Source organism: Pyrenophora tritici-repentis, chromosome 1, assembly GCF_003171515.1.
Source record: "Pyrenophora tritici-repentis strain M4 chromosome 1, whole genome shotgun sequence".
NCBI classification, from domain to species: Eukaryota; Fungi; Ascomycota; class Dothideomycetes; order Pleosporales; family Pleosporaceae; genus Pyrenophora; species Pyrenophora tritici-repentis.
Window position 1 is genome coordinate 3,725,281 of NC_089390.1, and position 22,979 is coordinate 3,748,259.

At 54.5% G+C, this 22,979-nt stretch overlaps 6 protein-coding genes across 6 annotated transcripts; 2 read left to right on the top strand and 4 right to left on the bottom strand.

Annotated features, from left to right (window-relative positions):
* Positions 1-58: 58 nt before the first annotated feature.
* On the bottom strand, positions 59-4,178 carry PtrM4_014730 (zf-C3HC4-3 multi-domain protein; the record flags this gene model as incomplete). Its single annotated transcript, XM_066103153.1, has 3 exons — positions 59-951; positions 1,006-3,853; positions 3,906-4,178. The coding sequence occupies 3 exons, from the start codon at positions 4,176-4,178 to the stop codon at positions 59-61; spliced, it is 4,014 nt and encodes a 1,337-aa protein (XP_065965355.1).
* A 928-nt stretch (positions 4,179-5,106) lies between these two features.
* On the bottom strand, positions 5,107-6,345 carry PtrM4_014740 (DYS1, Deoxyhypusine synthase; the record flags this gene model as incomplete). The annotated part of the gene is made up of 2 exons (XM_001931390.1): positions 5,107-5,967; positions 6,133-6,345. 2 exons carry the CDS (start codon positions 6,343-6,345, stop codon positions 5,107-5,109), a joined length of 1,074 nt encoding a protein of 357 aa, XP_001931425.1.
* Positions 6,346-7,852: 1,507 nt separating this feature from the next.
* Positions 7,853-8,392, bottom strand: PtrM4_014750 (DUF1777 domain containing protein; the record flags this gene model as incomplete). The annotated part of the gene is made up of 1 exon (XM_066103154.1): positions 7,853-8,392. One exon carries the CDS (start codon positions 8,390-8,392, stop codon positions 7,853-7,855), a length of 540 nt encoding a protein of 179 aa, XP_065965356.1.
* A 4,414-nt stretch (positions 8,393-12,806) lies between these two features.
* On the top strand, positions 12,807-14,735 carry PtrM4_014760 (Atrophin-1 multi-domain protein; the record flags this gene model as incomplete). Its single annotated transcript, XM_001931391.2, has 1 exon — positions 12,807-14,735. The coding sequence occupies one exon, from the start codon at positions 12,807-12,809 to the stop codon at positions 14,733-14,735; it is 1,929 nt and encodes a 642-aa protein (XP_001931426.2).
* An 887-nt stretch (positions 14,736-15,622) lies between these two features.
* PtrM4_014770 (TT-ORF1 multi-domain protein) lies at positions 15,623-16,929 on the top strand (the record flags this gene model as incomplete). Its single annotated transcript, XM_001931392.2, has 2 exons — positions 15,623-16,136; positions 16,190-16,929. 2 exons carry the CDS (start codon positions 15,623-15,625, stop codon positions 16,927-16,929), a joined length of 1,254 nt encoding a protein of 417 aa, XP_001931427.2.
* Positions 16,930-19,934: 3,005 nt separating this feature from the next.
* Positions 19,935-22,269, bottom strand: PtrM4_014780 (transcription factor steA; the record flags this gene model as incomplete). The annotated part of the gene is made up of 5 exons (XM_001931393.2): positions 19,935-20,169; positions 20,225-20,308; positions 20,403-21,926; positions 21,980-22,079; positions 22,131-22,269. The coding sequence occupies 5 exons, from the start codon at positions 22,267-22,269 to the stop codon at positions 19,935-19,937; spliced, it is 2,082 nt and encodes a 693-aa protein (XP_001931428.1).
* Positions 22,270-22,979: the final 710 nt, after the last annotated feature.

A 22,979-nucleotide genomic window follows, 5' to 3' on the forward strand; every position in this document is an offset into this window, starting at 1 on the left:
CGATGCTGGAGCGTCGTTGTAGTTGTTTGCAGTCTTTTGACCGCGGTACCTTTATGGTCTACGCCACATAGTAAAGCTTCATAGAGCTCAACACCCTCCGCCTGCAAACGGGGCAGTTCTGAACCTCCCTAGCGCATGGAAGGCAGGCAACTACATGGCCACAGTCGTAGAAAGCCGCCTCTGCATCGCCGTCCCAGCAAATCCTGCACAACCGCTCCGATTCCTGCGCATTTTTCCAGTGCGTTACACCTTCACCAAACTTCTTGTTGTTCTGCCATCCACCCACATATATGTTGCCTGATGCGGCCTCAATGTACGTGGCAGTACCGTGTTGCTGATCGTCAACCCATTCACCGTCGTATGTATCGCCGTTTTGAAACGTGTATAGACCATGGCCGTGGCGTTTTCCAAGGCGGAAGGAGCCGCTATATGTGGCACCGGAGTGATAGATTTGAATTCCGTGGCCGTGGTGGTAGCCGTTCAGAATTTCGCCTTTGTAGTATTCACTCGAGAAGTAGTTGTATGTAAAGTAGCCTTGCAACTTATGAGGGTAGTTACGTGCAAAGGATCGGAAATTGAGATATGTGCGAGGGTCAGCGAAAGCTGCACGTCCCGCAAGTGCGCTCCGCTGTTCAGTGGTGAGGGGTAGTCCTACGATGATGATGCTAGTATTGTGGAGATCGACTTGCGCAAATGTGCGACGGTGCTTGATAGAGCGAGTGGTAAAGAGCTCTTCCTCTTCCCACAACTCCAACTTCTTTTTATCTTCCATTGGGAGGCCAAGAAGCGCCACGACAGTCTCATCCACCCTAGCAGACTTGAGAGCAATGTGTGAGCCACGGGCTTCCAAGGCCTGCCTCTCTGGGTTCCAAAATTTGAGGAAGAAGTAGATTTCATCTGGTGGTGGCTGAGGTATAGGAATACGTGCTGGTGGGGGTGGCTGGAGAGGCTCTGTCGGCAAGTCCACGGGTGGTGGCGGTGGTGGTGGCATATCTTCCTGAGTACCCCCCATTTCTGTATCACCAGGTGCGGCGCTCGGAACAACGACGTCGACTGCTGGCGGGTCAGTTACTAGAACCGACTCCACTTCAATCATAGCAGTATCGTTACGTTCAGACGCATGTTCAGGCAACAAGTGCTCAGCCTGAGATGTTTGTGATACAGTTTGTTCGGCGTGTGCAGGAGTTGTCTCTTCAGGTTCGCTCATCGGCGTGTCTTCCAACTGTGGAGGCGGCAGTGTCCGAGTACTAGATGGCGGCTCAGCCGTGCTCCCATCAATGTGAATTTCCTCTACCACTTCGTCCACTGTTGGCGCAGATGAAACAGACGGTAGCTCCGTAATAGGTGTGGCAGGTATTTGCTTCTCTTCTTCATTTGGTAGCCCTGGAAGCTTCTCAAAGTCGACAATGTGTACCCAAATTCTCCTACAAGCAAAAGGCGAGTCTTCCAATGTCCAGTCTTTGCTATCCGTGTATCGATCATAACTGCCGGCCGAGAACTCGATCTTGCCAGTGCCAAGAAGGTTAGGCCGACCAGATGGACCTCTTATCGGATCCAGAAACCAAAACTTGACTTGCCGAGGGTCTTTGACTCCGTCCAGAGCGCTTGCCAATTTTTCGCGAATCTCTTTACAACCATCTCGGCTTGAAAGCGGCACGGTGTGAATCGGTCCCGACGTTGCGCCTTTCCATTTTGTGTCAAAGGCGTCAAATACGCCCGGACCCTCATGCTCCGAAAACACCCGTGATTCAATGATTTGGAAGTCTAGGGTTCTTGGTGGCTCCGCTACCAGTTCTGTCTCTTGTGGTTTCTCTCCTTGAGATGTTGATTCATCCGTGGGCAGTGGAGGCATCGGTGGTAGAGAACTTGAGCTCTTCTTGTTCTCCACCTCCAACTTGATCCACTCTGGGACGTCCCATTGCTCAGACTCGGTATTTGTTACGAACGCTGATTGAGCCACGTCGTCGCGCACATACATTGCGATGTAGGCGATAGCGTCGTTGCCAGTGACTTGACCCACTCCAGGCTTACCTTCATGCGCATCGACTGCCTGGCGCTTTGGCAGACATCGGACCTGGTTTTCATCCTTACTGTCGGAGTAGCTGTACCAACGGGTTCCAGGACCTTCGGGCCGTAGTATTGGTTGGTAAACATAGGATTGAAGCGTCTGTTTATGAACCACAAATCCATATAAAGTGTAGGCAACTCCACCCACGGTTATCCGATCATCTAGCGTAACCTTGTTCAGCAACTTGATGTGAGAACGCGTCTTGGAACTGTCAAACGCATGCCGGTCTAGCTCGATGGTCAAGAGTTCAGGCAGAGCGTTTCCAGGAGCCGTGAAATTAGCCGATGCATTGATAGCTTCCTGCATGGTGTCCACACCTTCTACAGGTACACGGTAGCTCGGGATTCCGGTTGAATAGTCGCGCTTTGGCCCGCATATCGCTTGTAGCTTTTGAAGATGAGACGTGTTTTGAAGTTCTTCTTCCAGCTTAAGTCGCAAGATCTCCCATGTTTCCATGACATCAAGCTTGTTGAGACCTTCGTGTATACCGTACCACTCCAAGGCATCCAAAACATCATCGAGGGCAACTGCACCAGCGCCCGGCTCGACTTGAGTACGTAGCATGTACAGTACTTGCTGCAAAGCAGTGACGAGCGGCCTGGGGTGAACGAATGGGTCCTGGTGAGGATCTGTGATATTGATGCTATACAGTAGTTCCCGGAATGGTTTGAAGAGCATCCAGGAGGAAACTGCCGAGATCATGTTTCCCCCAGGCGCGCTAGCATCTTCTCCGAGCACGAGGCCTTGCAAGCCGGTCATCGCGAAGCTGTCCCAGGGGTTTTCTCTAATGGGATGCTCCCACAAACAATTAGTTTCGTCTTCAACAACCCGGATGTAGGCGGTAAACGCAAGCTTGTCATGGCGAAGCAGCGCCATCCGTTGGCCACGCATGCGGCGGGAGATGTCATAGTAGGGCCCGTGAAATCGCGTCCAGCCCCAGTCAGGGGATCCGCTGCAGAAGCGATGAAGAGCGTTACGCGAGTAGTGCACACGGGGCTCGGTTGGATTGTAGAGGACGACGGATATCTGCGCCGCTACGCTTTTCCGTTTGGGGACTTTCTTAGAGCCGAGGAGGGGAAGAGGTGCGTGTTGAAATTCGACTGGCGTAATTGCGGTCTGGTCGCCTTGGGAGTTTGAGCCGCTGCTTTCACGCCGCTGCTGTGCTGCTGTGCTAGTCTTGTCTGATACAGTATGTGTACTTGGTAAAGTGTGCTTGGCTGCTATCATGGCATTGTCCACTTTTTTCTCTCCCCCTGTCGAGCGATCGACATCATGTGCGTCGATATCGTCGTCAGTTTCTTCGTCTTTGCTGTCCTTTGTAGCCATTACACTGAGGCATTCGAGATAGACGCTGAGATAGTCCGAGTCGTTTCCCTTGGGATAGAACTTGATTTGCCATTGGTGTCCGCCGACGGTGATGATGTCGGACTTCATGACAATTTCGTGGTTCGGTTTCTCACGTGTCCCATTATAAGCATCGATTGACCAGTGAATGCGGCCAGTCTCGCCAGCAGTGTACTCTGGATCTTCCAAGGGCCTGAAGGCCTCCTTCTCCCAATATTCGTGATCTAGAGCACTGACCTCGCCTCTATCTTCAATCTCTTTCAGTTCATCCTCGTCTGGCGAGGAGTCGTCCTCTTGTAGTGGGTGCCATGGCGGAAGGCCGTCGTCGTCGTCTGATGAGTCTGATTCGGAGCGTATGGGTTCGACGGGCGGAGGCGGAGGTGGAGGCTGCACAGTGAGATCGGTGGGTGGAGGAGGGTCTACTGGAGGAATTGTACTTGCCTGGATCATGTCAATGTTGGCATATAGACCTGGGGAGTGGATGTCAACTTACTGTACCATCTGGTGCGGGTGATGCTGGTGTGGTGATGCCAACGTCCTGTGCCTCAACAACAGCCGAGCCATTTGGTAGTAGTGCATGTGTCTCGGAATCTGAAGTAACGTCCATGGCGTCCTCGTCCACGGCTGAGATCTCGACAGCAATAGTGTTCGTCGAGGCGTCGCGGTGGCTGGGCTGGTAGCCATCTTGCATCTCGGCGTCGCTCCGGTCGTGGTTCTGCCCGGTGGTTGCAGTCGGCAAAGTGTTTGTTGAGGCGCTCACGTCCATGTTGGCGGTGGTAGTATCAGGGGCATGTGGTGGTGGTGGCGGTGGTGGTGGAGGTGCAGCCGGCGTTTGTGCATGGATTCCGTGGTTTGGCGAGTGTGGTGGGCTCGAGAGCTGTTGGCTAAAGTGCAGCGGGTGCTCCACGCTGATGCTCATGTTGAATGTGTGGGCAAAGGGCGCATGCGAGGTCAGAGAAGGTGGGTTTGTATTGCAAGTGAGAGCGTGGACCGGTAAAGGTGCCGGAGCGACGAGTGGTAAAGTTGAATGTGCACAAGGCTGCACAGCGGTCGAGGCAGCGGTTAATCGGTGAGGCTATCAGTTTGGTGATAGCGTTATCGGGATGATGAGGGTGTATGGTTGCTTTTTACAACATGAAAGTATCAATAGGGTCTGGAGCACCAGTCGACGTCGAGGAGCAATTTGATGAATTGATGAACGACACATCAGGCACGGACGTGGCTGGGGCTTAAAGAGGGCTGCAGCCTACCAGCATGCGGCACGATGTCAATGGAGCACATGGAGTGAGGCGGTAAGGGCTACCTGGAAATCGCATGGCCCCCGCTTGCGCTATACCCACCAGAGCCTCCAACACGACGTACCTACGCCCTTTCATAGCCACTCCCTCAGGCTTCTCCCCCAACCTTTCGCCTTGACTCATCGCTCGCGGCTGCACGGCCGAGGTCCACGTCGTCATCCGTGAGCTCAGAGCTCAGAGCTCAGCTATCGATTGTACGCTCCACAGTGACCGGCTAGGCAGGCGCGCTAGTCTGCTGAGACTAGTGGGGAAGGTGGGCCCGAACGCGCCTTCCCTGCATCAGCTCTCCGCGCCAACGACGTTGCTCCATAACACAGTCATCGCCCGCTTATGTGGCCGACATAGTCTTGATTTGATTGCGGATTGCGCGTGCTAATTCATTTCACAGCCATCATATTATTGGTCTTGGGTCTTTTGCAGCCGCGCAAACGTCGCCGCGACGATGAGAGGAAACACGACTGTCGCCTCGGCGTACACCTTGACGCTGTCGCCGTCCAACTTGATCTTCCCCCAGCTGACGGCCTCGTCCGGCCGCGCGCCCGCATCGCTGCCGTCAAACTCCTGTGCCGTGTTGATGTACACGGCGCTCTCTGCGCCGTTGCGCATGAGGTTCGCATTGGCGATGTGGTGTTTGACTATCCCTCCGCCCAGGACGATCATACCCGTCCGCTTGGCGCGGACCGCAATGGTGTTGATGTTCCTAATGTCCTCGACAATGTCGACGCGCAGCTGCTCTGGAGATGACTTGAACGTGTGGAAGTACAGCATGTCGCCGAGACTACCGTCTGTCAGAGCCGGGCAGAAGACAGGGATATCGTTCTTCCACGCCCAGTAGTAGACGGACCGCTCATCGTTGATTTCCTTGCCTAGACGGTGGATCATCTTACTCGGCGTCCAGTGCAATGGCTCGGCCGTCTTCTTGCTCGCCTCCTGTTCTTCCAGCATCTTGTCCAAAATGGGCACAACCCAGTCCTCGAAGGCGCAGTAGTTGCTGTTCGGCACCACCAGGTTGCCGATGCGGTTCATGCCCTTTGCCCGAAGTCCGGCCCCAGGCGTCGAGAAGGCACCTAGATATGTGGGCGCCAGACACTTGATAAAGTCTTCCTCGACGCCACCGGCTGTGGTGACAATGGCTGACACGTGCTTGTGCTCGACCAGGTACCGCAGCGTCTCGCGCAGACCTGACGAGATGAGATTCGACGTGTAGCCCAGGAAGATGGTGGTTTGGTCTCCCGTTTCAGCGTCTCTCCAGGCGCGCTGTCATGGTGTTAGCGGGCAGCCACGGCTTCCCTACGCGTTGGGTGTCGTGTTGCCCAATCCGGCTAAATGTTTCGCTTTCCGGGACAGGGGCGCACGGACGGCTGACGCCGGCATAGCCAGGTGCCCTCTCCGCATCGGATCATCGGGGAAGAAGCAACTCACCATGTCATTGATGATTCGCACAGCCTCTCCTACCGACGTCGCCTGGAAGCCCATGCCGGCATAACCGGCCACCAGCTCCTCTACCGTGATGCTGCGCGATGCATATTGGTTGAATTCGATGCCCTGCACCTCGCGCGCACCCTCAGGCACGGGCTCGGAAGGCTTCAGGACTGCATCAGTGGCGCCGGTAGGGGCCGACGACTGGCTGGCCATTGCGCTGGGTCCGAGGCTTCAGTGTGCAGCTCGCGCACGACGCCTGGGTGAAAGAAAAAAAGGGTAGCTTTCGGCGACTTTGCAAACTGCTTGTCCCAGCTTGCGTGTGTGTGTGTGCTAAAGTGCGTCGGTGCGGGCGGCAGAGTTTGAGTGTGAGCAGAAAAGAAGGCCCAAGGCCCCCACCTCGCACCCGTCGACTGGAGCGGAGCTAGCGCATGGCAGTCTAATCCCTGCCTGTGCTGTGCGAGGCTAGCCTTCGGGTCGATCCATTGCATCTGGACGAGCGCGAGAGCCCAGCGGTGCAGGCCGTAGCTCAAAGGCCGTCTGTCACGCTCATCCATGGTCTAGGTTTGACGCTGCAAAGTCGCACACTGCCGCCTCTCTGCTCGCCGCCTGCAGTGTCCTGTGCAAGTCGCGCCGTCGTGCAGCGCCGTCTTGGGGGTGCAGCGGCCTGCGTTGCGTGTTGTGGGCGCTGTGTGCCATCTTGTCAAGGCCCCTTGCCGGCCCAGGGCTAGAATCTGAAGCAAGACCAGCGGCTGCCCCCCCTGTAGAGTATCGACAATGTTCAACTCGGCACCCAATCACACGCCGCCTCGACGGATTCCTGTCGCTAGGCCGTTAGGGCATCCGTCATGGGCGGCGTGTCAGTGCACAGTTCTCGTATTCTGCTCTCCTCGACGTTCCCCTTCCCATCACCAACAACCTTCCTTGCGACGACGACCTTCTCCACGACACCATGCTGCCGCTGACCCTTGGTCTGCAGCCTGGCTAAATCACCCCAAACACTCGCTACTGCCAACGTGAACACGCTGCCGCCTCACGTGGCTTCAACGACCTCACAAAGCACATCCCAGCGCCACGTCGACGGGCTGCAGAGCCTCGTCTCCACGCCATCTACCACCTTTGTTCGCACCTGCACCCTGCCCCAGTGCCAGCAGCTCCTCCAGACGCTTCTGTCAGACTTTGCACCTTGTTTTGACGCGTCTCCCACCTCCAAACAGGGCGTTTTGGCCGTCATCAAAGCGACCGTGGCAGATCGAATCTCAGCTTCCGGCGCCGAGAAGCTGCACCTGTCCCACCACGGATCGCGCATTTGGCGCTTTGCCTAATCTCCCTGGTTTCCAAGCACGGGCCCTGGCGCTAGCGCCTCGTCTACCACTGCCTGCAAACACCAACGTCAACTGACATCGCGTCGCCCACGCCAATCCACCGCATCACGACTGCATTGGTCAACCACGCTATCCGACTTAGATTGCCCCCGATACGGCACTTTATTCTTTTCTCTTTCTCTTTCTCTTTCTCTCCAGGAACAACTTTTGCCCGCATACCCATTTTTTCTTCACCACCACCACGTCGAGCAGGACGTACGCATCTAAAATTAGCCCGAGAGACGACGTCATTTGTGCCCATGCCGCAGTTGCAGGATCTTATAAGAGCAAGAGATTATCAAAATGTCAGCTTCACGGTATCCGGACAACAGCAGGTATGCACGCGACAGATCACCACCCTACCGGGACCGAGATCGAAGACCTTCCAACTTTGGCGGCGGATACCCCCCAAGGGGCAACGAGACCTTCAGGCCAAGTGCGGATCCAGGCACCTTCTCCAGAGAAGTTCCCAAGGGCCCGAAATCGCTTGCTGATCCGCCACGTGTTCCCCCAGTAGGGCCACCCTCGAGTGCGTCTTCAGCTCCGCCTCGTGATGATAGAGGCAGAGGCTTTGCTGGACGCGGTGAGGCGACTCCTCTGCGAAATGCACCGCCATTGAGTAGTGGACCATCGTCTTCGTACAACGCAAACTCCTGGAGGGCCGACCGCGACCGTGACCGTGATTTTGACCGACGTGAAAGACGGCCAACACCACCGCGGCGCTCACCCATACGTGACTCGAGAGATTTACGTGACCAGAGAGACTTTGGTCCACGGGATTTGGATATTAATCGCGCCCGACGAAATTCGCGAGACGGTCCTCCCTCCGCGGGTTCAACATATTCGGATCCGCCTCCTCTTGGCACCTTATCTTCGTATCGCGGCACCGGCACCGGCATCGGACGTGGTCGAGGTGGCTTTGCAGGACGCGGCAGGAACTTTCACGCTGATGACCGTGATCGACACCACGACCCACGTGATCGAATACCGGAACGCACATCCTACCGGCCTCGAAGTCGCACGCCTCCGAGGCGTCAAGAGCGGGATGTTCGAGACGACCGTGATTTCGATAGGAGAGATCGCGACGATCGGAGGTTTGTCAGAGAGTACGACTCTTATATAGGCCCAGCGGGTGCTGCCAAGCCTGGCTTACGCGCATTGGATACACATCGTAGCTCAGGTCCCTCTGATCTGCGACATCTTCCAGGCACACCTACAGGACCCGCGCCCCATTCATCCCATCATGCATCTCCCTCGGATAGGTTGGGTCCACAAGGAGACTCGTACTCGAGGCGATCTTCACTTGCTATCGAGCCTCTCTCCGCCAAGGATGTTCGCCGGGAGCCTGGTAAAGACGAAGCCCTATTGGCTAGCCGTGCAGAGGCGTCCAGAGAAAGGTATGCCCCACGTGCCTCGTCACCTCCCGCTTCCATTCCGGCCTTTGGTGGATCCAATGTCTGGAGGGCACCCATTCCTGATAGCAAACCAAGTGCTGTTCCAGTGGCGCCACCAAAATCTGCTCAATCTCAGCCAACCCCTGCTTCGAGCATGGCTTGCACTACTTCTGCCACGCCTGTTACGCCAATAAAGACTCCCGTAGTTCCTACGGCACCCAAGTCGGCCATACCGTCCGGTCTTTCACTCCTACCTCCAACTGGGCCCAAAGCTGATCGCGCCCCAGACCGTCCTCCACCAGGAGATGCATCTAACCAAGAGAGTAGGCTGGGTCCTCCAGTTGCTCCCCGTATGGAACCACCTGCTGCCCCCATTTCTATCGTCTCGTCTCAAGCAGCTGATACACGAGGCTCAGATAACGTAACCTCCAAGGCCCCGGTTACACCCCATATGCCTGCACCCCCAAAGGCCACATTATTTGCGCCCCCTTCTGCTCCAAATGCTCCAAGTGCACCATCGGGTCCAGCGAAGTCCCCTCCTCAAGGGCCTGCCGCAAGACCGCGCGCGCCGCCAATAGCTCCCCAGGCCGCTTTACGGGCTAATGTGTCGCCATCCTTCTCAAGAGCAACGCTTCCCCCGTACGCCCCTCGGGACGCGTCTCCTAGTGCGGCTCCCCCAGGATTCGGGCTACGTGGCAGTAGTGGGAGTGTCTCTGCAATTAGCACGTCACCCAAGAGCCTGCCAGCAAACATCCCGACCGGACCGAAAGCTGACAGAACCCCAATGGCTTCCCGGCCTCTGCCACCATACCCTCAATCAGAGCGGTCCGGCTTTCCCCCACCAAGGGGACTCTTAACCGGAGGCCCCAAAAGTATGCAATGGGTGAGGCCAGGCTTTAACTCAAGCCGACCATCTGTCCCCACCAAACGGGAGTTCCCAGCAGAAGACCGAGAACGAACATTCGGTACTGTGCCTAAAGCCCCGAGGCTCGAGAACAGTGTTTCAGCTGCACAATCGCATCGTAACTCACAGGCGAAATCAGTATCACCCTCGTTTTCGCGTGTCTCGACCGAAGCGGAACGACCACGGGAGCGAGCTGTATCCGCAGAGCGCCCTGTGATGCCCTCGCCCAAGCCGACCACGATCGAGACAAGGCGGCATTCCGATGTGGTAATGGCTGAAGCATCACCTCGTATGGCTAAACCACCTATGTCGGCTGCATCATCTGCACCAGAAGCTTTACAAGACTCTGACGATGATCTCGATTTAGACGAAGATGACTTTGCTGAATCGGAAGCAAAGTACAATCGGGAACGAGCTCTTCTGGAAGCCAAACGTGTCGATCTAAGTGCTTCGCATTTGCGCGCAACGAGTCCCTTACAAGAAATTGCCCTCTTGTCGTGTTTGACTGTTGATCACCTTCCACAGGCACAGCCTGACTTGGCGCACGGAGAGGAGATAAGCATGGATTTGCCTCGGGAAGAAACGCATCCATCTCCCGCCCAGACACTTACTGTGGAGCCTGGATCTACTCAGCCACCCCCAGATAGCATTACGGCAGATCTACCAACACCTAAAGCTGAGGAGTCAGAGGATGTCGACATGGAAGACAAGGATGAGGTGGAAAAAACGTCGGCTGCACCAGCCACTATCGCACTTCGGATTCGGCGCGAAACTTCTGCCGAGCAAGAGCCTCTCCCCGACCTTAGTGCGCTGCCTTATCTTGGATCTGGTCCTCCGACGCCGTTATCTGACATTGGACAAGACCGACCTAGCTTATCTGACTCCGTCATGGACGCCATTCGAAGCAAATTGCGTAAAAGCATCGAGCCGGAACTGAACATGGAGCAGACCCTAGAGCGATATGCTGCTGTATACAGGGAGTGGCGGTTACATATTCGTTCTTGGGACGAGGAGCGTGAACACGACGACCAAGACAGACAGCCATCAGCCGAACCCACTCTGAAGGCAGTCACTCCTGATGTACAAAATGCTGCGATGACCGGAATACTGGACGGATCGCTCGCAGCTACAGGCCGAAGAAGTCACGCGAGTCGGTGGGCTACTGAGCTAGATCTTGAGGCCGTTATCAAAGAATCTCTCAAGACTGCTGAAGAAGAGAAGCTAGGGAAAAGAGACAAGGAGCCACGGAAAGCCATGGCTGATCCAGAGAAAGAGGCAGACTTGCCCATGGCGCTCACCGAAGCTGAGGCTCAACGACGACGATTTATTGATACAAATTTCCAACGCGAACCTGGCCAGGGAATTTTTGTGTTTCACTATGAGCCGCCCGAGGACGACTTTACTCCTGAGGAGCACCGGGTTATGGTACAAAATTATAGGGACCAATATGCCAAGAAGTGGGGCAAGTTAGCTGAAGTTCTGTATAAAGAAGTTGGAACGGAGCGCACCTACAAGGACTGCATAAATCACTACTATGCTACGAAGTGGGGTAGAGAGTACAAAGGCAAGATCCGCAAAGGGCGGGTCAGTAAAAGGCGTGGTGGTGGAGGTGTCGGTCGTGGTCGTGGAGCCATTGCTAACATGGACCGACCTGAAGTACAGGGAGAGGACGGTTTGCCATTGCCTGTCACTGAGACTGGACGGCCTCGACGATCGGCAGCTCCAACATTTGGTCCAACAGAAGTCGTTTCTGAGTTCGATCCGGCCTCAGGTACGGCCACACCGGGCCGAGCACGCCGGCAAACCGACGCCGATGGCACACAAGAAAAGAATGGACGTCGCGGAAAGACAGCAAAGGATAAGCTCGGTCGAAAGGCTAAAAACATGCCACTTGCAGCCGCTCCTATAGGCTCACCTGTGAAGGTTGATCGTAAAGACAAGGCCTTGGGAGTCAAGATGGAAGATGATACGAGCAAGCGGCCTCTAGGTGAAATGCCTATGCCTATTCATGGGGCTAACATGGATGATCAGATGATGTCATCCGGTGATATGCAACAGCTTTCCAGTCTTATGGATCGACCAAAAACACAGGTTGGCGGCGCAAGACCTGGTCCATCCAGCTACTGGTCGGTCTCCGAATTGCAGGATTTCGACAAGAATGTCGCACACTTCGGCACAGACTGGATTGCGACTGCAAACCACATGGGCACCAAGACACACACCATGATCAAGAACCAATACTTGCGCCTCGTTGAAGGAGGGAGATCAGACCTAGAGCAGGTAGCGAAGGAGGCAGATGTGCGGAGGGAACGAGGTGAGGATCTTGGGCCACCGCCAACACCGACACCAGCGGCCAAAAGACGATATGAGAGTACACAGGCAACACCCATTCGTCAGATCGCACCCACACCCGAAGAAGGATCTCCGCCCCTGAACCCGCTTGCGCTACCCAAAGTGTCCCCTCCGCAAACGAATCCCTCTTCGAGGTTTTCCACCATCGCTCAAGCACCCATGCAAGCCAAATCGCTGGTGCCTACATCGGGATTCCCTGCCTTACCAGAGACTAGTCTTGTGTCTGTACCTTCGATGCCACCGCAGCAGTCACCCCCCGCTCCACCTCAACGTACGCAGTCGCAGCACCATCACCAGCACTCCATGTCGCAGCACAAGCCGCAACCGCAACATCAGCCCCAACCCCAATCCCAGCCCCAAGGACCTCGAGCCGGGTACTTTTCAGAAGACTTGCCTCCGCGTTTCGAGTCGCGGCCGCCTTCACAGCCCTCTAACAGCCAGCAATCTCATCGGTCGCTCCAGCAACATGCGCCTCCACAGGCTCGCGCTCCTGAGCAGCATCATTCGCCTCTTTATCGCGGACTCCATTATCAGGAGCGAGAAAGCGTTGGCAGAGCCGAAGTCCAGCAAGAAGAGATACGACGAAGACAGGAACACCAACGACGTATTTCCCAAGAGATGACAAACCACAGAGCCTTCCCTCCGGGAAGTGGGCCCGTAATCATGCCTCCAGTACGCTCAACTTCTGGTGCGAGATCACCCGAGCATCGAGCCTTGCCATTCTCACATTCCCGGCACACATCACAAGTCCAGCCGCTCGGCCAAGCTGCAGCAGCCGACGTGTATTCACCGGCACCCAATACCAGTCATAACTCTCATGGTGTGCAACAGGTACCATCGCGGTCATCTATCCTCACACCACCTGTCAAAGAAGAGCCTAGGAATCCACCAACATCGCTTCCCTCCGCTCAGCCCCAACCATTGCTGCATTCACAATTGCAGCACCCACAACGCAGCCAGCCAACTATGCACAACACTCCTCCACCTGCTGTACCTAAGCCTGCTGCTGAGCCGCGAAAGTCGAATCTAATGTCACTCCTCAACGACACTGACCCAGAGGAGCCTAGACGGAAGAAGCCAAGCGAACAGGGGCCTCCATCGCACAGCTCTACACCTCAGCAGACCGCACCGATTGCACCGCCTCCGCCAACAACCCAAAGCTACTCGTTGTCCAGACGTCCACCCTATGAAGACACCATGGTAGTTCAGCCTCCCTTTTCTCGCCAATCTTATGCTCAACAGTCATCAATTCCTACTGCTTCATCGAGCAGGCCAATCGACTTGACGGACGACAAACAGCCGCCAGTAACTAGACCAAGCTTACGTGATACATGGCAAGCTCAGCAGCCGTTCCATAGAGGGATGTCGCAGACTCCGCAACTTGGTTCAATTTCATCTTCGCAGTCTGGGTTGCCTCAGCCGCCTGTTGCTCATGAGAGGTCATACGCCAACCATCGGTCTGTCTTTGGTCAGCATAACACGCCGCGCCAGAATCCAACACCGCCACCTCTTTCCGGTTTCAACAATTCGCCAAACCCTCATTCGCGTACACCAAGCATAAGTGGACCACCTGGTTCACTGCCTCGACATGCAATCCCAGGTACAACATCGACACAGCATGCACAGGCGCTAAACGCCTCGGCACAGATCCTGCAGCCCAACCCATATGCACAAGTCGACCCACCGGGAAGTGGCGGACCACCATCTGGACCAATGGGTATGCGTCCGAGCCCACACCTGCCGGCAAGCCATATATCACAGCAGCGAGACTCATCTGGACGCAACGACCATTCGCAGACCTCGAACGCAAATTTGTCATATTCGAACCCCCAAACGCCGAATGAGCTTTCAGGCCAGCATCCTTTCCAGAGCTTGAATCGGTTGACTGAACCGTACCGGCCCCGTGATCCCCGTGATGCCCATGATATGGATCATCGACAAATTTCAGATCGCGATACCAGTCGTGAGCTATCTCAGAGAACCGACTATCTGCGTGATCAACTCTCCAATCCTGTGTCACGCGCGACTGGTCCACCAATGCACGAGGATATGCGTTATCAGCCTCAAGATCGCGTGTATCTCTCGCAACGATCTCAGACCCCGCTGTCTAGGCCCGACCACGGTCAGCCTCCGCCTTTGCAGCATCCCCCACATTCATCGCTTGGTGTGGCAAATCACTCTCTCTACAGTCAACGTGTACCGGATGAACCATCACATCACTTTATGCGTGACCCTCAGAACCGTAGCATATCGAACCGTATTCGCGAAGAACACGCACAAATGCAACATCACCACCATGCGGCGGCTCATCGCGAGGAACATGTAAGAAGAGAAAACGAGATGAGGGAGCGGGAGATGCGGGAACGCGAGATGAGGGATCATGAGATGAGAGATCGTGATATGCGGGAACGTTCCGCCCGTGATGCACATTATAGGGAAAGCATTATGAGAGGAAGAGACATGAGAGGACCGCCACCACCCCCAGGATCGGGACCTGGATCCATGTCTGATCAACGCCCGCCTCCTACTACACCCATGGACTGGGTCAATGGCGTCAGGCATCAACAGGAGCGGGGCCCTTGGCAGCGTTGATGAAATTTCCTCCAATGTACTGTGCCAACGCACATATGATTTCTTATGTCGGGCTATGAATCAGCATTCCTGGTGTCATGTTCTTATTTCCTCGACGTTGTACCTTGTTACTGCGCGTTCACGCGTCGGCGTTTTCTGGGGGGTGGCCGTGTTGTTTTTGCTATACCAGAGCGACGTTGACGTGAATGGATGTTTGCGATTACAGCAAGGTGTTCAAGATTTGTATGGTCTGATTTAGTAAATGTGTATTATATACTATACAATATGTGGCTAGGCCTATAGGTAGTTCCCCCGAACAAGTCATGTTTAAAAGATATGTTTCTGCTATACTGTAACTCTTTGACAGTTCGGAGCGTATGTTGTGGTGAATGCTCTGGTCGGTAAAAGCACGCTAGTTCAATCTAGGGTACCTAGTACGTCGCAGCCGCAGCCGCGTCAAAGCGTTATACAAATACGGCAAATGCGGGGATTCATTTCACCCCTCCCCCTTTTGTCCTATCGATCTTGATACAGTAAACCGGTACATCATCTGCATAGTATCTGTCTGCCAGCAGAGACGGGTATTATCGCTCTCTAGCTCGAAGCTTCTTCAGTTATCGAGATATCTCAGCGAAGAGTGAGGAGCTGGATGTTCACATGTAAAGGAGCAGATACGTCCGGGGTTACGATAAGGTAGACATACAGTACATACATGCAACAGGAGGAACTGGAACCGTAGCCAGTGCGGAATCAAATTCTGACAGTTCGCGGAACCGAGGTACGCAGCCCCTAGCAACCCCAGCAAAACATACTACCATCCGCCATAAACAACCGGAAGCGTGCGGCGCGCAACTCCACAACGTACCTCACCATCACCATCTCGCAGCCCACAAGGAACAATACAAATCATGGCCACAACGCCCTTCGCTCCACCCTCCCGCCGCGGCGACTTCCTCTTCTCCTCGGTCCTCTACGCCGACCCCGGAAACTCCAATCACCACGCCCGCGCCAGCGTCGCCGAGCTCGCCGCGCTCTTGCGCCCCGAAGCCCCCAATCTGTACAACAAAGGTCAAAAGCCTGGTGTTGCGACACCAGCAAAGGATCCGGCCTGGCACTTTTATAGCGCGCAGTTGATTCACTATGGACTTCCGGTTACCAAGGAGAAGAATACGGCAAAAGTTCGGCTGCTGAATGCGTTGAATCAATTCAAGCTGGAGGTGCCGGCGTGGGTGTTGAAGGTGGAGAGCGACCTGAAGAAGGAGTGGGAGGCGGAGTGTAGGAGAGTAAAGAAGGCTGGTGTTGGTGCTGGTGCGGGCATGGGGGTGAAGGGTATGGGAGCGAAGACGAGTAAAGTGAAGACGCAGGCTGGTGAGAGTAGTGGTGGAGGTAGTTTCTCAACAAGCAACGGCGTTAACGTTACTGGTACGTCTAAGATTTGGGTTGTTGTGGTCATCGAACTGATTTGATCTTGTTAGTCAACCTCAATCTTTCATCCAGTCTGGGTGTTTCTGCGGATAGCTTTGCGAAGAAGCCATCGCCGGCGAAGCGTAAGCGTGGTGATGGGGATGATGGGGGCTCAAATGATACGCCAAAGAAGGCGGCGAGGGTGATCAAGGCGCCAGCATCAAAGAAGGCAGCGATGACCAAGGAACCAGCAGCTAAGAAAGAGCCCGCAGTCAAAAAGGCACCAGCCGTAAAGAAAGAGCCCGCGCCTAAAAAGGAGCCGAAAGTCAAGAAAGAACCAGCACCCAGGTCGAAAGTGAAAAAGGAACAGTATGACGACCCCAGCGACCGCGCTATCATCATGAGTGGCATGTACGACATCACCAGCGATACAGCCAGCGACACATGGCAAGAATACCAACTCGATCTCAGTCTTTCCACCGATCCCAACCGCGGCGTCTGGTGGGCGACATTCCGCTGGGGCGCCTGGGACGGCATCATGCGCATTCAACCCGCCCCTGGTTTCAACCTCTTTGGCCAGTGCGAGCTAGGCTGGCGTATGCGTGATCTGGAGACGGGCCAATTGACCTTTGGCAAGAGATGTACGGGAGACATTGAGTTTTTCGCCAATCAGACATTGAGGGGTTGCTTGTACGAGGTACCTGGAGCAGGGGCATTGCAGTTTGAAGGGACTAGGGTGTCGGGTCCGGCGGTACAAGATGATCTGCAGCATGAGTGGGATGATTTTGTTAAGCAGGCCTATGGGCGTTGAGTAGAGAGGAGGGTCTTGCCTGGTTGTAGGCCTGCTGTTTTGGATACGGATTAACTAGGGTTACGGATGTCACAGTCGATGATATCGTAGCAATAGTCTTTGATTTATAGCGACATATTCTGGATGTGGTTTCATCAAGGCAAGGCTTAGGAATTTTTCAAGGTCGAAATAGGTAGATTCTGAGAAAGCTTCTTAAGTGGGCAGTACATGTGTGGCGTAGATGCTAAAGAGTATAGCGTCACTACGCAGGATAATAGCAAGAGTGTAGGATTGGCCATATCTTGTAATACGTTCTCCATTTAACTACTCCTGTTTTGTTGTTGATGCTTAGATCTAGTATGCAACTGCCCTAGATTGACCTGCGAGAACATGATGCTGCATTCGATGTTATACTTCTGAGTCCATGAATAGGCGTGTGTCTCCCTCTCGCTTATGTGCTAATGGAACCTGTACATCATTATTGTTTTTTTGTGGTGTTTGTACCAAGCATCATTGAATTTCTAGGTCAGAATTTGTAGGCATATTCCAGATGAATCGGAGCAGAAGGCACTATCGTGGCTGCCAAGCTGTAGCGCCTCGCGCCTTCTCGTGCAGTGTTCAGCATTCTGATCCCACTTTATGTGCGAACAGATCAGATACTACATCATATCTCTACTACATGATCTTCACAACTTCAGGTAGCGTCTATGGTCCCTACGCAATTACACAACTCCTGGACCATACCAAGCCATGCACATGAGCACCTACCCGTCTTCTTCTAGCCTATGCTCTTGATGGGACCTTGTATTTCTAGACTCTAGCTTGCATACAGACCTACAGATACCCTCCACCATAATTATCCGGCATTCGCTTTTAGTGGCGAAGACACAAAGAACACCAATCTCCCTGTTCTTTTCAAAAGCATCCTCATCCAGCTAATCCTCGCACCTTCAGATCCACAAGGCGAACATCATTACACTCCCGCTAAAACCAACCCTTGCCTTCATCCATAGACCAAGTCAGTGCTCTTCCACGCATCGCTTCTAGCTCGAAAAGAAGCAGAAAAGCAAATCAAAAGGAGCGGGTTCCGTTCGTACTCGACCACGTAAAATGAAGCATAGAGACTACAGGACTAGAACCGTCTTTTTTTGTCCTGTTTAAGCAAAATCGAGTAAGAACGAAGAACACCGAAAAATCGTACTAAAGGTACTATTTGCTATTTGGGGATCGTGAGAGTGCCGCACGCTCAGTCCCAATAACTTTACTGCCGACGACAATGCAACACCGATCCACACACACACATACTTGCGCGTAGACAAAGTACCGTAGGTACAGACATGCACGCATTGCCGTCTGTCTTTCGTAGTCTCGCACAGACGTCGTTCCTCCTCGCCGCCGACTAAGCGCACATTCGCAATCTCCCAGCTCCTACCACGTACCCACCTCCCATACACACACAGACGGCGTTCAAGGCCAAAGCGCAAACAAACCAAAACTCCAGCATACACACCTCATCACCTTTCCCCATGGTCATCGACGATTGCCCCCGCGCCTCCTGTCCCTCTAGCAGCAACAGCAGTTAATGACAGCGCAGACCCTTTCCCTCTAGCAGCAGAAGTTAGCGGTACAGCTCAGACTGCCTTTCGTCCATGCCTCCCGCTTCCAGCCTCCCTTCTTTCTAGCAGCGCAGCTCAGACTCCCTCCCGCCCATGCCTCCCGCTTCCGGCCTCCCTTCTCTCTAGCAGAAGCAGAAGCAGAAGCAGCAGCGCAGCCCTGATCTCCCCTCTGGTTAGCAGCACAGCCCATAGCTCCCTTGTTAGTAGAATGCACAGCCACGGACCTGCCCTTCCCCGTCCCTCCACAAACCCTGTTCATGCACAAAACTTTTAGTCGGCAATGTACAGGGTTTTCATGTACAGCGGCGGCGGCGACGTCACTGTTTCAATCCTACTTGCCTTGATTTCCATCGTATCGTATGTCATCATATATAGTACTCATCGTTAATCCAAGACGCACTAGTTTATCCATCAAGACCGGGGTTGAAAACGTGCAGAGGACCAACTGTCTGACGTGGTGTTAGGATGGAAGTGACTTACTTGCTTCCTTCCTTGCCTTCGCTGATTCTAGAACTGCTTTTCGATCTGCGTTGCTTCCCTATCATGAAAGCTCATGGAAGAGGATGCAGCCGGAACGTTGCTTTTTCCCACATTTGGTTGGCCCGGTTCCGCGCAGAACCTCTCAGCCTGGAAAAACGGGGATTTAGGCGGAAACGGAAACAGAGTGACCCGAGGCCAATATCTCATCTATCGGCAATGCCTTGTAATCAATAAGGCGCGCAAAACGCCAGCGTAGCAAACGAGACACGAAGACATGAATGTGCAATGATGCATTTGCATTGATGGTTAGATATTATATACACACCTCAGAAGGAGAGGCGTCAACAACACCAAAACTACCTGCATGTCCACAGCTAAATCCGCCGCCACGCCTTTGGCGGACTAGTCCTAAGTCAACAACAAGACGCGCGCGTGTACGCTCAGCCAGTATCAATCCAACAACTTTTTGCAAGCTATGCTGCCGACAAAGAGGAGATATCCAACAACAGAAGATAGCAACAGCGCTGAGCTAAACGGCGGAAAGAGGCAGCAAAAATGGAGAAAAAGAAGAAATAATGAAGAACGGAACCGATGAGACAGAAAAGAAAGGGTACTCATGTTCGTATGTCGTCACCAGCCCCAAGCCAATATCCGGTGGTATCACCATCCCTTAGCTCCGAGGTCCAGAGAAAAGAAAAGAAAAGAAGAGGGAAAAGCATGCAGTGAAATGCAGCGCAGACATCGTATAGTATGCCACAGTGAAGGCACACTTCGGTCTAGGAGATTAGGCGAGAGGTAAGAAGATATAGATGAACAAGAAACAACAATACGCAGATACCCTTCTAGATGGCTGCGCCGTCCTACGCCGAGATGCTCATTTCACGTGTGTAACGTCGTGATACTTTTGTTGGTGGCGGTGGCCCAATGTGCTCAGTAGTGGCTACCGGCCATCAAGCTGTGCTGGGGTGGCGCCATAGTCATACCGAGTCCAGGCCCTGGGATGTCATTGATGGAGTGCGACAAGCCAGAGAGGTACTCGTTGCCAGATTCAGGCGAGAGGTCCTCATCGAGCGAGTGGATGTGATCCTCCTCGCCCTCAAGATCGTCCTCTTGGTAGTCGCTGAGCGGCTCGCCGTCGGCACGGGGTTCGTGTGTGCGACGATGTCTAATGAATTAATTAGTAAAGTGCTTGTGATTGGATGCTAAATGAGGTGACATACTGGGCAAGGTTGTCTGAGCGGGAGAAGGCCTTGTTACACAGCGGGCAAACGTATGGACGTTCTTGGGTGTGGGTACGCACGTGTCTAAGCGCCATGGTCAGCGTCTATGCGAGACAACAAAAATAGGGCATGATTTGTGAAACAGAAACAGAGAAATGGGGAAATTGCGAGCGCTTACCTCTTGAGGTGTTCTAATCTCTTGAACAGACGACCACATGTGGGAATAGGGCAAGAGTGTGACTTCTGGGGATAGGGGCCAATCTCCATCATGGTAGCACTGCGGGCGCGTCGGAAGACGGGTCCACCAGCACCAGCGGTGCGCGCAACAGCGCTGTGTTGGAGAGGACTCTCAAACAGCTCACCGTTGACGAGAGTATTGAGGTCATCGTGATGCAGCGAGGCCGGTTGTGGCTCTGGGCTCTCCTCCACAGTGTTGAGTGGGGTGCCTTGGCGCGACATGTCCATGATGGGCTTCGACTCTGGCATTTGATGACCGTAGTTGGCCCCGTTGGTGCTGTTGGGAGAGTTGTGGTTCGACTCGTCGACCTCGGCAAGAGGAACAACAGAGCTTGACATTGACCGCCTCAGGTCACTTGGGCGGTGAACCTGATGAGCACCGGCACCCGAAGCAGTGACGGCAGCAGCGATACCCGCAGAGAGAGAAGAGCGCCTCCTTCGCTGCTTGTAGGTGGGCGAACCCTCAATGACAGAGTAAACGTTGCCGGGAGCAAATGGCCGTGAGACACCAGGGTAACCGGGCCCCATGAGGTTTGACGGTGGCATGTTCATCAAGGGGTTGAATGTGTTGGGAACTGGAAGGTCGGGAATGGCACTGTAGAGACCAGTGTCCTCGTTCGCAATGTACGCCGGCTCAGCACCGAGACCAATCTGGTGTTGAGGAGGGGTCAATGGCTCGAAAGACATGCCGCGCGTGCTGTAGTCCTCGTAGTGAGACGAGACGAAGGAAGGCGCAGGCGAGTACTCCATGTAAGCGGGCATGGAGCTGTGTCGCTGGTGGACCTGCGACAGTGGGATGCCGTTGCGGTCGTACTGGAAGGATTGGCTCATCTCGCGTTGTTCGCGGCTCTTCACGACCGTGTTCTGCATGGAAGGCGGCATGGACATTTGCTGGTGGTATTGAGCCATTGGGTCCTCGTGGTGCATTTGCTGTTGCATCTGGGGCATCTGCTGCTGCACGGGAACCATGTTTGGTGGGGGCATAGAGTCCATTCCGCGCATGTCGGGAGATGTGCTCTGATATGAAGGCTGGACGTTGTTGTTGAAGGACGAAGAGTTTGTTTGTTGCGCCTTGGTAAGCTGTTCGAAGAGCGATTGTGATGAATCGAATTCGAAGGAAAGAGCGGGCTCGCTAACAGCCATGGTAGTGGCCTCCTGGCCCATCTTTTCGCGCTTGAGGTCACGCTCGAGGGCATCGAGAAAGAGCCTGTCGTGGGGTACGCTGTACCAGTAGAAGACCTTTTGCTTCTTTTGTGTGCGGATGCAGTTGTTCTTGTAGAGAAAGTCGAGGAAAGCGCTCTTGGGCTCCTCCAATGAGGCGTCTGTGCCTGACTTGAGGTTGCGGAGATCTGAGAAGATGCCCTCCTCGAACTTCTTGGAGTTCTTGACTGGGCGGCCAAAGGCCTGGAATCTGAACGATAGGCATCGTACAATGTCGGTACCGGAGATGTGGAAAAGGTTGTTCCTGGGGGGATGGTTAGAGGGTGGCGGGTGTGCAAAGAGGAAATGCAAACATACCATAGAACGCATGAGACGTATTCGCCTGTGGGGAGCAGAAATCTGCGAATGTACTGGTCTGGTTGCCAGTCGACTGGTGCGGAAATGAGAAAGTACTTGACTGGGAGCGGGTCAGCAGGGCGTCAGCAGGCGGCGTGGGTGAAGCACATACGGTTGTCGACTTGTTGCAGAGCAACGACGCTGTCGGGCGGTAGGCTCTGCTGAGCGTCTTGATCTAGTAAGAACGTCTCGGGCGCGACAGATCGTGCCTGAGGCGGCGGCATCTGAGCATGATGGGCGGATGGGTACATGGTGGGCTGCAACACGATGGTCTATATAGGTGTTTGAAAGCTGCAACGTGTGACGCGGTGGCCCGGAGACGGGAAGGTGCTGTCAACTGGGAATGGCTCGACGAGGACCTGCCAGGTTCGAAAACGAAGGAGTGTCAGGCTATGTTTAAAAGGAGTAGATAATAAAACGTGAACGTGAGGCCGATAATAAGAAGTTGAGGAACCTGCCTCAGATAGCAGTCTCAAGATCAACCAAGAAGGTACAGCTCTGGGAGGGGGATACGAAACGCAAATCCGAGGGGGCAGCGGCAGCTTTAGGTGTCGGAGGGCGTGTGAAACAGGAGGCTAGTGGTCTCACATTGATCTATTTCCGCACGCCAGTCAGCGGCCTGGCCAGTGCAGGGCTGGCGGCCAATTAGGGCGCCGAGGGACCAGCGGCGGGCCAGTTGGCGGCAGGGGTGTGGGCGACTCGTGGGACGGCCGTGCATGCAATGGTGATGGCGTTGAAGGGTTGGCTAAGGTGCTGGGCTGGCCGCGAGTGTGTTGGGGGGGTTGCGCGACGCAGCGCTGGTGGTGAGGGTGGAGCCCGGCGGTTTTCTCCCCCCGGGAGCATGCTTGTGAGGTCGTGGGCTGGTGGGCTCACTGGGCTGGCTCGACGGCATTATGCGCTGCGCGCCTCTGGAAGGTGGAGAGGCGTACCTGGGTCGCCCTTTCCTTGCCCGCCTTGGTCA